This window comes from Oncorhynchus masou, chromosome 9 (assembly GCF_036934945.1).
Source record: "Oncorhynchus masou masou isolate Uvic2021 chromosome 9, UVic_Omas_1.1, whole genome shotgun sequence".
Taxonomy (NCBI): Eukaryota; Metazoa; Chordata; class Actinopteri; order Salmoniformes; family Salmonidae; genus Oncorhynchus; species Oncorhynchus masou.
The window spans coordinates 77,023,253-77,039,462 of record NC_088220.1 but is presented as its reverse complement, the minus strand read 5'-3'; the positions used below and the strand labels follow the sequence as shown (position 1 = coordinate 77,039,462).

Here is a 16,210-nt window from a genome sequence, read left to right as displayed (position 1 = left end):
CCAGTGGCAAGTGTCGAAGAAATCGTACTCAAAGCATTAGCAGCCTTCCTGTCCTGAATGTTTTTGTAAATAAACATGTTATTTGTGCCTTAATCTCTCCCTTTGGGTTCCTTCCCTCCTTCCTGTCATCCCCTGTGATCTGACAAGACAATCATAATAATTTTTAAATCGATAACACATATGACAGATCAGTCATTTAATGTGCTTGCTCTCCTGACAAGCATCATACCGGAAGCAATATGACATGACAAAATCCTCTCTCCTTCTCCTTCTCCCTCTCCCCATCACCCTCCTCCTCCACCTCCCTAGCATGAGGAGGTAAACGCCTCCTTTAGTTATTAAGTGGCAAAAAGTCTTTGATGCATCATGCATTCTTCCTCTAATACAGGGTCTCACCTCATCCCTCATCCTTTCTCTAATACAGGGTCTCACGTCATCCCTCATGCTTCCTCTAATACAGGGTCTCACCTCATCCCTCATCCTTTCTCTAATACAGGGTCTCACGTCATCCCTCATGCTTCCTCTAATACAGGGTCTCACCTCATCCTGCATGCTTCCTCTAATACAGGGTCTCACCTCATCCCTCATGCTTCCTCTAATACAGGGTCTCACCTCATCCTGCATGCTTCCTCTAATACAGGGTCTCACCTCATCCCTCATCCTTTCTCTAATACAGGGTCTCACGTCATCCCTCATGCTTCCTCTAATACAGGGTCTCACCTCATCCTGCATGCTTCCTCTAATACAGGGTCTCACCTCATCCCTCACGCTTCCTCTAATACAGGGTCTCACCTCATCCTGCATGCTTCCTCTAATACAGGGTCTCACCTCATCCCTCATGCTTCCTCTAATACAGGGTCTCACCTCATCCTGCATGCTTCCTCTAATACAGGGTCTCACCTCATCCTGCATGATTCCTCTAATACAGGGTCTCACCTCATCCCTCATGCTTCCTCTAATACAGGGTCTCACCTCATCCTGCATGCTTCCTCTAATACAGGGTCTCACCTCATCCCTCATCCTTCCTCTAATACAGGGTCTCACCTCACCCCTCATGCTTCCTCTAATACAGGGTCTCACCTCATCCTGAATGCTTCCTCTAATACAGGGTCTCACCTCATCCCTCATGCTTCCTCTAATAAAGGGTCTCACCTCATCATGCATGCTTCCTCTATAATACAGGGTCTCACCTCATCCCTCATGCTTCCTCTAATACAGGGTCTCACCTCATCCTTCATGCTTCCTCTAATACAGGGTCTCACCTCATCCTGCATGCTTCCTCTAATACAGGGTCTAACCTCATCCTGCATGCTTCCTCTAATACCATGTCTCACCTCATCCAGCATGCTTCCTCTAATACAGGGTCTCACTTCATCCCTCATGCTTCCTCTAATACAGGGTCTCACCTCATCACTCATGCTTCCTCTAATACAGGGTCTCACCTCATCCTGCATGCTTCCTCTAATACAGGGTCTCACCTCATCCCTCATGGTTCCTCTAATACAGGGTCTCACCTCATCCTGCATGCTTCCTCTAATACAGGGTCTCACCTCACCCTGCATGCTTCCTCTAATACAGGGTCTCACCTCATCCTGCATGCTTCCTCTAATACAGGGTCTCACCTCATCCCTCATGGTTCCTCTAATACAGGGTCTCACCTCATCCCTCATGGTTCCTCTAATACAGGGTCTCACCTCATCCCGCATGCTTCCTCTAATACAAGGTCTCACCTCATCCCTCATGCTTCCTCTAATACAGGGTCTCACCTCATCCCTCATGCTTCCTCTAATACAGGGTCTCACTTCATCCCTCATGCTTCCTCTAATACAGGGTCTCACCTCACCCTGCATGCTTCCTCTAATACAGGGTCTCACCTCATCCCTCATGCTTCCTCTAATACAGGGTCTCACCTCACCCTGCATGCTTCCTCTAATACAGGCATAGCATGGGTGATGAGACACTGCTGTTCAGTTATACATTTTTTGGGGAAAATGGGTCAAATTCAGTAACATCCTGTTTTTCTCTAGCCTGATCCTGTAATTCTGAATAGTGTGTTTGGGACAGAGTGTATTGTGGTTCTTACTTTTAACCCTGCTGTTAAGTCACAGGTACAGCTCCTGGTAGGAACATTAACAAGCATCAATGCTGTTCTCTTTAATTAGCTAGGCCTTCATCAGAGAGGCAGCGCAAGCAGGAAAGTCAACCAGAGAGGTGGATATATTGATGAAGTTATTGATGGATGTCAGTGTTGTGTTCGAGACCAGGTAAAGCGAGACCGATTCAAGACCAAGACCGGAGCAAATTGAGTCCGAGTCAAGACCAAGACAAGATTGGGGGGGAGACCGAGTCAAGGCCAAGACAAGATTGGGGGGAAGACCGAGTCAAGGCCAAGACAAGATTGGGGGGAGACCGAGTCAAGACCAAGACAAGATTGGGGGGGAGACCGAGTCAAGACCAAGACCGAAGCAAATTGGGTCCGTGTCAAGACCAAGACCAGAGGGGGGGGGGGGGAGACTGAGTCAAGACCAGGACCAGAGGGGGGCGAGACCGAGTCAAGACCGAGAGGGGGACCAGGCGTCCGAGACCGAGTCGAGCCCGAGGCGGGGGGGGGGGTTGGACACCGGGAGGGGGACAAGGCATCTGAGACCGAGTCAAGATCGAGACTGGGAGGGGGACAGGGCGTATGAGACCGAGTCAAGACCGATACCAGAACAATGCGAGTCCGGTTCCAGACCATGGGAACACAGTTACTCTCGGAAGGAGGAAAAACAATGCTCCTTACTATACTTGACACACGGCACAAGTGAATAAACTGAGGACAAAAACCTCAACGAGCAACATGAAAAATAGTCCCGCACAAATATACACACAGAAATTAAAGCAAACGAAAACCAGGTGTGAAAGACCCAAAGAGAAAACAAACAGGAAAGGAAAAATGGATCGGTGATGGCTCGTAGGCTAGTAGGCAATTTGTATTTGTATTTTTTTCTTGAAGAAGTTATTGGTGGATATCTTGAATAAATTATTGGTGGATGTTGATTAAGTTATTACTGGATATATTGATGAAGTTATTGACAGGAGGGTCTAATCATGCTCCTCAAAGTAATCAACACATCACTGGCCTGTGTAGTGCAGAAATAAATAATTGCAGGGAACAAACATGTGAAGATTGGGTTCTGTATTAGTACTGAGAGGGGGTGGTGGTGTCGGGGTGATGGGGGATTTTTTGTCCCATCTCTTCATAGCTCTCGAGGACTGCTGGGAATATAATTGTACACTCTGACCTCACAACACAAACCTCTACTACCCAAACCCCCCACTATCCTCCCATCTACCTCGTCCTAGCTCAATTCCCATCTCGTTCTGCTCCAGTGGTGACTCACTTCAGCCCCTCAATATACACCTCCCTACCCTGCTAACCCCATCCCCTGTGTACTGAACCACCTTCTATCCCCCTCCTTCCCTCTGCTCCCCAATATTCACATTAACCTGCTGCTAAATGACCCCAGTGTTCCACCTGCGTGGCTCCCAGGAGGTTTAAGGGTTGGGGGGATCCAGGCCCCCTTGTTCTACTGAATGACTCCTTTCTACTCTGTGACCAGCTGCTTTCTGTTCTCACTGTGTTAGTAGGATGTACAATGGAGAGAGACACACAGAAGCTCCCCACAGGCCAACCACTGATACAGCATCTTAAACATGACCAGAGAGCTGCCTCTAAAGGAATGTCCTCGCTCCTATGGATGCCGTGAATGGAATTGATTATCATTGAGCTCCCATGTGTAAAGTGTAAGATCCTCTATGGATTTTCAGATGGCCTTTATTACAAATCAATAAGCTAATTGAGAAAGAATGGGTGAAAGTAATAACTTTTCAGTTTCTAGAATTGAGTGTTATAATTGCAGTGAGGTTGAGCTAAATTACATCTAAGGTGCCAAAACTCACCTTAACCCATATAACTAGAGAGACTGAAACATCTGGAAGAATCAGCATACCTTTCAGCAATAGAGGTTCGACAACAGGACCACCATACCGAACAATGTACAGGACTGTGCAAGTTAACTGGTGCGTTGACCTTCGCTAACCTGCACAGTATTTTACTAGATTAATAAGTAACAGAGTGGTGTGGTCTTACCGTGGACGGTGAGGGTGGCCGACGCCTCCGCCCTGCCCACCATGTTCTCTGCCATGCAGGTGTAAGAACCCACGTCTGCAGAGGTCAGACGACGGATCTTCAGGGTGTGGTCCTCACGGATCTCATATCTGGAATATTCACAGGGAATCGGTCAAACACGCACGCGCACAGACACCACATACCTTACAGTATGTGCCTATCATCAGACAGACAAAAGGGAGCAAGGCATCAAATAGAAAGAGAGAAAGGGATTGTGTTAAAAGGGGCCAGAAGATGAGTCATACAGTACCTTCCCTTGGGCAGCTCTCCGTCCTCTTTCCTCCAGCGGACGGTGGGAACTGGGTCGCCCCGGGCCTCACACCTGAACTCCACGCTCTGGTCCACCAGCACCACCTGGCTGCCGGGACGCTTCATAAAGCTGGGTCGCTCTGCAGAGAGAGATGACATAGCACAGGACTATTCAGTAAAAAGTCTACAGCATGTCAGTACACTGTATCTGCATTTATACAGGATGGAATAGTAGAGCATAGTATATCATAGCATAGTATATCATATCACATCAGTATATCATATCATATCAGTATATCGTATCATAGCATAGAATAGTAGAGCATAGTATATCATAGCATAGTATATCATAGCATAGTATATCATAGCACAGTATATCATAGCATAGTATATCATAGCATAGTATATCATAGCACAGTATATCATAGCACAGTATATCATAGCATAGTCTATCATATCATAGCATAGTATAGCATAGCGTAGTATAGTATAACATATCATTGCATTGCATAGTATATCACATCACAGCATAGCATAGCGTAGTATAGCATAGCATAGTTCAGCATAGAATAGTATACCATAGCATAGTAGAGCATAGTATAGTATAGCACAGAATAGTATCGCATAGTATATCATAGCATGTTATATCATATCATAGCATATTATATCATAGTATAGCATAGCATAGCATATGATAGCATATTATATCATTACATAATATAGCATAATATAGTATGCTATAGCATAGTATAGTATAACATAGCATAGTATACCATAGCATAGTTCAGCTTACTATAGTATGTATAGCATAACATAGCATGCTATATCATATCATAGTATAGTATATCATAGTATAACGTAGCATAGTATAGCGTAGCATATTATATCATAGCATAGTATAGTATAGCATAGCATAGTATATAATAGTATATTGAGGTATATTATATTGTAGTATAGTATAGTATAGTGTATCATATCATAGTATAGTATATCATAGTAAATATATCATATATTAGTATATCATATCATAGTATATCATAGTATAGTATATAATAGCATAGTGTATCATAGCATAGCGTATCAGAGCATAGCATATCAGAGCATAGTATATCACAGCATAGTATATCACAGCATAGTGTATCGTATCGTAGTATAGTATGTCATATCATAATATGTCGTAGCATAGTATAGTATATCATAGCATAATATATCATAGTATATCATATTATAGTATATCATAGTATATTATATCATAGTATATCATAGCTTAGTATATCATATAGTATATCATAGCATTGTCTATCAAAGCATAGTATATCATATCATATTATAGTACATCATAGTATATAGTAAAATATATCCTAGCATAGTATATCACAGCATAGTATATCGTATCATAGCATAGTATATCATAGTATAGTATATCATAGTATATTATAACATACCATAGCATGGGGCGGCAGCATAGCCTAGTGGTTAGAACGTTGGACTAGTAACTGGAAGGTTGCAAGTTCAAACCCCCGAGCTGACAAGGTACAAATCTATCATTCTGCCCCTGAACAGGCAGTTAACACACTGTTCCTAGGCCGTCATTGAAAATAAGAATTTGTTCTGAACTGACTTGCCTAGTTAAATAAAGGTAAAAACAAATAGCATAGTATATAATTGTATAGCATATTACATCATATATAGTATGTAACTATACTGTATCTTTAGCACTTTATGGGGATTGAACTATCCTGACGATCAGTCATATTGTAGCAGAGTGCTAACATTGGCAGATTGTTTTAGTAATCACAGCTACCCTCGTTGCCCTTTGTCCTGATTATCTGAGAGGTCCTGTAAAATCCTGCTGTTGCAGTCCATTCCCCTAACCTTCCAGCAGGGATTGAAATAAAAATGAATGCTGGAAAAAGCTTCTGAAATGAAAACAGATAGCCATCTAACCACCCCTGTCCCCTCAGGTCCAGTTCAGCTACCTCTTCCTCTCCCTCCCCAGCCTCTATCCCCTCAGCAGAGACACACATCAACACACAGAGCTTCTCCATGGGGAACATGTAGCAGATTTCCTAATACCTTTAATCACCTTCTCCTCCAACATTTGTTTTTTAATATGTCCCAAGGCTCAACAATTGCAGCTCAATAGTTTGACCTCCCTTTTCTCAACTCTCTACCCTTTCTTCTCTCTCCTCTCTCTCCCTTTCTGCTATTTGTTCTCTCCCCTCCCTCCTTCCTCATCTCTGCTCTCTCCCTCCCCTCCGTCCTCACATCCCCCCACTCTCCCTCCCCTCCCTGCTTACATTCCCCCTCCTCATGTCCCCCCTCCCTCTCTCCCTCCCCTCTCTCCTCACATCCCCTTCAGTTTGGGCTTGAAAAAGTCCTCAGTAAGTGTCTGTTGTGCTGTTTACTCAAATAGGCAAAGCCATAGGTATGGTCTGCTCTTTGAAGTAATTTCCATATATAATAATGTATCTTAGGTGGGAAAGAAGAATATGTGTATGTTAGCGTGGGCCTTGTTGGAGGGGACGATGAGACGCCTAATGGAGAGGACAGTCAGAAGTTCAGCCGACTGAAGTTAGAGCACTGTACTGAGACTATAAACTGGCGCAACGGAGAGCTGTGGGGGTCAAAGGTCAGTCATGGTGGAATGTGGCACAGCTGGCCAGAGGAGAGATGCTGAGGTCAGGTGGGTGGGTGGGAGGGTGGGGGTGGGGGTGGGGGTCAATAGAGGGGAAAAGGGGGGTCATTAGAGAGGGGGCTCCTGGAGGAGAAAAGGGGGTCAGGGGGCTCCTGGGGCAGTTCATGGTTAACTGAAGTCTATGTCACACTTCTCTTGAATGGGTCGATGACACCCTTTAGTCTCCACACACAAAACAAAACATCTGGACCCTCTTCACTGTACACAAAGACACAGAGTGAGAGAGACAGAGAGAGGCAGAGAGAGAGGCAGAGAGAGAGGCAGAGGCAGAGACAGAGACAGAGACAGAGACAGAGACAGTGACAGTGACAGTGACAGAGAGCGAGAGAGAGAGAGAGAGAGAGAGAGAGAAAGACAGAGAGAGGCAAAGGGAGAGGCAGAGGGAGAGGCAGAGACAGAGACAGTGACAGCGAGAGAGAGAGAGAGAGAGAGAGAGAGAGAAACTGTGAGGAAGGTTACTTACCTAGCACAGTGAGCTCAGCGATCTCACTCTCCCTCTCTCCCACCATATTGGTCCCGACACACACATACTTCCCAGCGTCGCCCTTTCTGGCATTGGTTATCATCAGCTTTCCTCCCCGGATCTGAGGAACGAGAGAAAGGGTCAGACCTTGAGAGGACAAAACTACACGCCTAACATTGCAAAACATTCTCTCAGTATAAAAGCGCTGTATTTCCTCACCCATGAAGTTATCTTTGCAAAACCATGACCAAAGGAATTCAGAGTTGAAAAAAAACTCCATCTGTCATGTTTTGATGGGAGTATAAATTCACACATTAATCTTAGTGAGCCATGTATGTCCTGAGGTCCCAGTGATAGAAAGCCAAACTACTGTACTACTGTACTAACTGCGGTACCTATCCAACCATTCTATGCTATTCTCATTCAACATGTGGCTTGTACGGCTTTATCAGACAGTCTGTTCCTGCTCAGGGATTGCCTGGCCAAACATCCCTTCCCCAAACCTAGAAAGCCACAGCTCCCTGAGGGAACACCTGAGGCAGGGAAGAGTGGAAGCATTACTCCAGACACAAATTACTTCCAGCAAACTTGTCGTTCTTTTAACGTAACGTTACGTAATCAACACTGCTAGCTAGCCAGCTAGCCCCCGAATAGCAGCACTGTAGAAACTATTACACTCGACGGAACGACTTGATTAGTGTAGTGTCAACAACGTAGCCACTGCCAGCTAGCCTACTCCAGCAGTACTGTATCATTTCAATCATTTTAGTCAATAAGATTCTTGCACATTCGTAAGCTAACACTGAACATTCGATAAGTGTAGTCCACTTGTCATTCCAATCTCCTTTGCATTAGCGTAGCCTCTTCTGTAGCCTGTCAACTATGTGTCTATCTATCCCTGTTCTCTCCTCTCTGCACAGACCATACAAACGCTCCACACCGCGTGGCAGCGACCACCCTAATCTGGTGGTCCCAGCGCGCACGACCCACGTGGAGTTCCAGGTCTCCGGTAGCCTCTGGAACTGCCGATCTGCGGCCAACAAGGCAGAGTTCATCTCAGCCTATGCCTCCCTCCAGTCCCTCGACTTCTTGGCACTGACGGAAACATGGATTACCACAGACAACACTGCTACTCCTACTGCTCTCTCTTCGTCCGCCCACGTGCTCTCGCACACCCCGAGAGCTTCTGGTCAGCGGGGTGGTGGCACCGGGATCCTCATCTCTCCCAAGTGGTCATTCTCTCTTTCTCCCCTTACCCATCTGTCTATCGCCTCCTTTGAATTCCATGCTGTCACAGTTACCAGCCCTTTCAAGCTTAACATCCTTATTATTTATCGCCCTCAGGTTCCCTCGGGGAGTTCATCAATGAGCTTGATGCCTTGATAAGCTCCTTTCCTGAAGACGGCTCACCTCTCACAGTCCTGGGCGACTTTAACCTCCCCACGTCTACCTTTGACTCATTCCTCTCTGCCTCCTTCTTTCCACTCCTCTCCTCTTTTGACCTCACCCTCATACCTACCCTACTCACAAGGCAGGCAATACGCTCGACCTCATCTTTACTAGATGCTGTTCTTCCACTACCTACCCCCATACATCACAAGACACATACATATCATTACTAGATGCTGTTCTTCCACTAACCTCATTGCAACTCCCCTCCAAGTCTCCGACACTACCTTGTATCCTTTTCCCTCTCGCTCTCATCCAACACTTCCCACACTGCCCCTACTCGGATGGTATCGCGCCGTCCCAACCTTCGCTCTCTCTCCCCCGCTACTCTCTCCTCTTCCATCCTATCATCTCTTCCCTCTGCTCATACCTTCTCCAACCTATCTCCTGATTCTGCCTCCTCAACCCTCCTCTCTTCCCTTTCTGCATCCTTTGACTCTCTATGTCCCCTATCCTCCAGGCCGGCTCGGTCCTCCCCTCCCGCATCCGTGGCTCGACGACTCATTGCGAGCTCACAGAACAGTGCTCCGGGCAGCCGACGGAAATGGAGGAAACTCGCCTACCTGCGGACCTGGCATCCTTTCACTCCCTCCTCTCTACATTTTCCTCCTCTGTCTCTGCTGCTAAAGCCACTTTCTTCCACTCTAAATTCCAAGCATCTGCCTCTAACCCTAGGAAGCTCTTTGCCACCTTTTCCTCCCTCCTGAATCCTCCCCCTACATCCCTCTCTGCAGATGACTTCAACCATTTTGAAAAGAAGGTACATACATCCGATCCTCGTTTGCTAAGTCAAACGACACCGCTGCCCTACCCTGTGCTCTGACAGATGACCCCCGCTTGACATGCTAACACATACATACATACAGATGACATCTCTAACGGCATACATACATACAGACCATTCCTCACATCTCCAGACCATTTCAGAGACCTTCTCCCTTACCTCACCTCGCTCATCAACTCATCCCTGACCGCTGGCTACGTCCCTTCCGTCTTCAAGAGAGCGAGAGTTGCACCCCTTCTGAAAAAACCTACACTCGATCCCTCCGATGTCAACAACTACAGACCAGTATCCCTTCTTTCTTTCTCTCCAAAACTCTTGAACATGCATCCTTGGCCAGCTCTCCCGCTATCTCTCTCAGAATGACCTTCTTGATCCAAATCAGTCAGGTTTCAAGACTAGTCATTCAACTGAGACTGCTCTTCTCTGTATCACGGAGGCGCTCCGCACTGCTAAAGCTAACTCTCTCTCCTCTGCTCTCATCCTTCTAGACCTATCGGCTGCCTTCGATACTGTGAACCATCAGATCCTCCTCTCCACCCTCTCCGAGTTGGGCATCTCAGAGACACACGCTATTGCGTCCTACCTGACAGGTCGCTCCTACCAGGTGGCGTGGCGAGAATCTGTCTCCTCGCACGCGCTCATCACCACCGGTATCCCCCAGGGCTCTGTTCTAGGCCCTCTCCTATTCTCGCTATACACCAAGTCACTTGGCTCTGTCATACTCTCCTATCATTGCTATGCAGACGACACACAATTAATCTTCTCCTACATTGCATGCAGACACATACTTAATCTTCTCCTTTCATACATGACCAGGTCACATCTCTGCATGTCTGGCAGACATATCAGTGTGGATGACGGATCACCACCTCAAGCTGAACCTCGGCAAGACAGCTGCTCTTCCTCCCGGGGAAGGACTGCCCGTTCCATGATCTCGCCATCACGGTTGACAACTCCATTGTGTCCTCCTCCCAGAGCGCTAAGAACCTTGGCGTGATCCTGGACAACACCCTGTCGTTCTCAACCAACATCATGGCGGTGGCCCGTTCCTGTAGGTTCATGCTCTACAACATCCGCAGAGTACGACCCTGCCTCACACAGGAAGCGGCGCAGGTCCTAATCCAGGCACTTGTCATCTCCCGTCTGGATTACTGCAACTACGCTGTTGGCTGGGCTCCCTGCCTGTGCCATTAAACCCCTACAACTCATCCAGAACGCCGCAGCCCGTCTGGTGTTCAACCTTCCCAAGTTCTCTCACGTCACCCCGCTCCTCCGCTCTCTCCACTGGCTTCCAGTTGAAGCTCGCATCCGCTACAAGACCATGGTGCTTGCCTACGGAGCTGTGAGGGGAACGGCACCGCAGTACCTCCAGGCTCTGATCAGGCCCTACACCCAAGCAAGGGCACTGCGTTCATCCACCTCTGGCCTGCTCGCCTCCCTACCATTGAGGAAGTACAGTTCCCGCTCAGCCCAGTCAAAACTGTTCGCTGCTCTGGCCCCCCAATGGTGGAACAAACTCCCTCCACCTCCTACGAGAGGACAGCGGAGTCAATCACCACCTTCCGGAGACACCTGAAACCCCACCTCTTCAAGGAATACCTAGGATAGGATAAGTTATCCTTCTCACCCCCCTTAATGATTTAGATGCACTATTGTAAAGTGGCTGCTCCACTGGATGTCAGAAGGTGAATTCACCAATTTGTAAGTCGCTCTGGATAAGAGCGTCTGCTAAATGACTTAAATGTAATGTAAATGTAAACTCCCCAACCGTACTAAGAAGAAGAAAACTGAGCTTTTACTTGAGTATTTTCTGATGCATGCATACAGAGACACATACTAACACATACATACATACAGAGACGCATACTAACACATACATACAAAGACACATACTAACACATGCATACATACAGAGACACATACTAACACATACATACATACAGAGACACATACTAACACATACATACATACAAAGACACCTACTAACACATGCATACATACAGAGACACATACTAACACATACATACATACAGAGACACATACTAACACATACATACAGAGACACATACTAACACATACATACATACATACACATACACATACATACATACATACATACATACATACATACAACATACATACAAAGACACATACTAACACATGCATACATACAGAGACACATACTAACACATACATACATACATACAGAGACACATACTAACACATACATACAGAGACACATACTAACACATACATACATACAGAGACACATACTAACACATACATACATACAGAGTCACATACTAACATATGCATACATACAGAGTCACATACTAACACATACATGCATACAGAGACACATACTAACACATACATACATTCAGAGACACATACTAACACATGCATACATACAGAGACACATACTAACACATACATACATACAGAGTCACATACTAACACATGCATACATACAGAGACACATACTAATGCATACATACATACAGAGTCACATACTAACGCATACATACATACAGAGTCACATACTAACGCATACATACATACAGAGACACATACTAACATATGCATACATACAGAGTCACATACTAACACATACATACATACATACAGAGTCACATACTAACACATGCATACATACAGAGACACATACTAACACATACATACATACAGAGTCACATACTAACGCATACATACATACAGAGTCACATACTAACGCATACATACATACAGAGTCACATACTAACATATACATACATACAGAGTCACATACTAACACATACATGCATACAGAGACACATACTAACACATACATACATACAGAGACACATACTAACACATGCATACATACAGAGACACATACTAACACATGCATACACCCACACACTAAAAGGTGTGTTTTGTATCCAGGACAAGGTGGGTGTGATGGCTGTTATTTCCCAGGGATTTGATTACAGGCCAGGGGAGGTGCTTTGTTCTCAGGCACTGGGTGAGGCAGCCCGGCCCCTCTCAGGTCCTAGTCAGCTGACAGCTATGCCAGTCAGAGTAGCAGCACACAATAGCACGGGGCACCACTGATCTGCCTGCTCCAAGGGGGCTTAAGGGTTTAAGGGTCACACACCTCAGCCCACAAGAAGACAGACCCCCACCCCGAGGCCTGTAACAGACCCCTTAATTTAAAACCCACCGAGGTGTGTGTGTGTGTGTGTGTGTGTGTGTGTGTGTGTGTGTGTGTGTGTGTGTGTGTGTGTGTGTGTGTGTGTGTGTGTGTGTGTGTGTGTGTGTGTGTGTGTGTGTGTGTGTGTGTGTGTCTGAGTGAGCATTTGTGTGTGTGTACGTTGGGGATGTGTGTAGGTAGGGGAGAGTTGAAGGGGGTAGCCCCAAACAGCATTGCAAAAGAGCCCCAAACCTTCTGCCTTTCACTGGCTGTCTTCAGTCAACACACTCCTACACATGTATCAACTTCATGACACACTATGCAACGTCTCACAAAATCTAATTATCTGTGGTCTGCATGTGAAGGAATGGGGCCTCACTTTTATTATCCCACTAGCCTAATTAAGAGTGACACCTTGTTCAGAAGCAAAACAATCCACATGAAGTCTGCTAGGTAGGGGAACGACAGGTTCTAAGAACAGGGGAGTATAGAAATAGAATGTCAGAAGGTTCTCAGTGGAACAACCCATCTGTGGTGTGTAGCCTAACAGTTTATCTGGGAGGAGCAGAGACACGGAGAGGTAGTCTAATTGCCACAACTAATAAATCCCCCTACAAACAAAAAACCCTCCACTCTCGCTCCTCCACTTAAATAAATAGCTGTGCATCAACACTACCCATCAAACCTGACAGAGTTTGAGAGGATGTGCAGAGACGAATGGGAGAAACTCAGGCTGTAACTGAACAAAACGTGGAAGAAGTCAAGACATCTGAATACTTTCTGAAGGCACTGTAGACGGCCTACACGTAGAGAGACAGAGGAGCACTGTAGACGGCCTACACGTAGAGACAGAGGAGCACTGTAGACGGCCTACAGAGGAGCACTGTAGAGAGACAGAGGAGCACTGTAGACGGCCTACAGAGACAGAGGAGCACTGAGAGACAGAGGAGCACTGTAGACGGCCTCACGTAGAGAGACAGAGGAGCACTGTAGACGGCCTACACGTAGAGAGACAGAGGAGCACTGTAGACGGCCTACACGTAGAGAGACAGAGGAGCACTGTAGACGGCCTACACGTAGAGAGACAGAGGAGCACTGTAGACGGCCTACACGTAGAGAGACAGAGGAGCACTGTAGATGGCCTACACGTAGAGAGACAGAGGAGCACTGTAGAGACACTGTAGACGGCCTACACGTAGAGACAGAGGAGCACTGTAGACGGTCTACACGTAGAGAGACAGAGGAGCACTGTAGACGGCCTACACGTAGAGAGACAGAGGAGCACTGTAGACGGCCTACACGTAGAGAGACAGAGGAGCACTGTAGACGGCCTACACGTAGAGAGACAGAGGAGCACTGTTTCACTCGCTCGGATGCTTTCTCCTGTGAGATACATTCAGCCTCTTGAAGGAAAATTATGATTATCATTATGTTTGTTTGAAGTATCGTTATGTTATGTTTGTTTGAAGTATCGTTATGTTACTGTTTGTTTTAAGTATCGTTATGTTTTTTGAAGTATCATTATGTTACTGTTTGTTTGAAGTATAGTTATGTTTGTTTGAAGTATCGTTATGTTACTGTTTGTTTGAAGTATCATTATATTACTGTTTGTTTGAAGTATCGTTATGTTTGTTTGAAGTATCGTTATGTTACTGTTTGTTTGAAGTATCGTTATGTTATCATTATGTTTGTTTGAAGTATCGTTATGTTATGTTTGTTTGAAGTATCGTTATGTTACTGTTTGTTTGAAGTATCGTTATGTTTGTTTGAAGTATCGTTATGTTTGTTTGAAGTATCGTTATGTTACTGTTTGTTTGAAGTATCGTTATATTACTGTTTGTTTGAAGTATAGTTATGTTTGTTTGAAGTATCGTTATGTTACTGTTTGTTTGAAGTATCATTATGTTTGTTTGAAGTATCATTATGTTTGTTTGAAGTATCGTTATGTTATGTTTGTTTGAAGTATCGTTATGTTACTGTTTGTTTGAAGTATCGTTATGTTTGTTTGAAGTAGCATTATGTTACTGTTTGTTTGAAGTATCATTATGTTTTTTGAAGTATCATTATGTTATTGTTTGTTTGAAGTATCATTACGTTTGTTTGAAGTATCATTATGTTTGTTTGAAGTATCATTATGTTTTTTGAAGTATCATTATGTTACTGTTTGTTTGAAGTATCGTTATGTTTGTTTGAAGTATCGTTATGTTACTGTTTGTTTGAAGTATCGTTATGTTTGTTTGAAGTATCATTATGTTTGTTTGAAGTATCGTTATGTTATGTTTGTTTGAAGTATCGTTATGTTACTGTTTGTTTGAAGAATCGTTATGTTTGTTTGAAGTATCATTATGTTTGTTTGAAGTATCGTTATGTTTGTTTGAAGTGTCATTATGTTTGTTTGAAGTATCATTATGTTACTGTTTGTTTGAAGTAGCATTCTGTTACTGTTTGTTTGAAGTATGATTATGCTACTGTTTGTTTGAAGTATCGTTATGTTTGTTTGAAGTATCATTATGTTACTGTTTGTTTGAAGTATGATTATGCTACTGTTTGTTTGAAGTATGATTCTGTTACTGTTTGTTTGAAGTAGCATTATGTTACTGTTTGTTTGAAGTATCGTTATGTTTGTTTGAAGTATCATTATGTTACTGTTTGTTTGAAGTATGATTATGCTACTGTTTGTTTGAAGTATGATTCTGTTACTGTTTGTTTGAAGTATGATTATGTTACTGTTTGTTTGAAGTATGATTATGCTACTGTTTGTTTGAAGTATGATTCTGTTACTGTTTGTTTGAAGTATGATTATGCTACTGTTTGTTTGAAGTATGATTCTGTTACTGTTTGTTTGAAGTATGATTATGTTACTGTTTGTTTGAAGTATCATTATGGTACTGTTTGTTTGAAGTAGCATTATGTTTGTTTGAAGTAGCAGTATGTTACTGTTTGTTTGAAGTATCGGTATGTTTGTTTGAAGTATCGTTATGTTTGTTTGAAGTATCGTTATGTTACTGTTTGTTTGAAGTATCATTATGTTACTGTTTGTTTGAAGTATCGTTATGTTACTGTTTGTTTGAAGTATCGTAATGTTTGTTTGAAGTATCATTATGTTTGTTTGAAGTAGCATTATTGTTACTGTTTGTTTGAAGTATCGTTATGTTTGTTTGAAGTATCATTATGTTACTGTTTGTTTGAAGTATCGTTATGTTACTGTTTGTTTGAAGTGTCGT

The 16,210-nt window shown here is 44.3% G+C and overlaps 1 protein-coding gene across 1 annotated transcript in view; it reads right to left on the bottom strand.

Annotated features, from left to right (window-relative positions):
• Window positions 1-16,210, bottom strand: part of LOC135546640 (roundabout homolog 1-like) — a 326,986-nt gene that overhangs the window by 110,128 nt on the left and 200,648 nt on the right. The window contains 3 exon segments of the mRNA XM_064975229.1: window positions 4,133-4,260; window positions 4,422-4,560; window positions 7,582-7,702. Coding sequence (XP_064831301.1) covers window positions 4,133-4,260; window positions 4,422-4,560; window positions 7,582-7,702 — 388 coding nt within the window.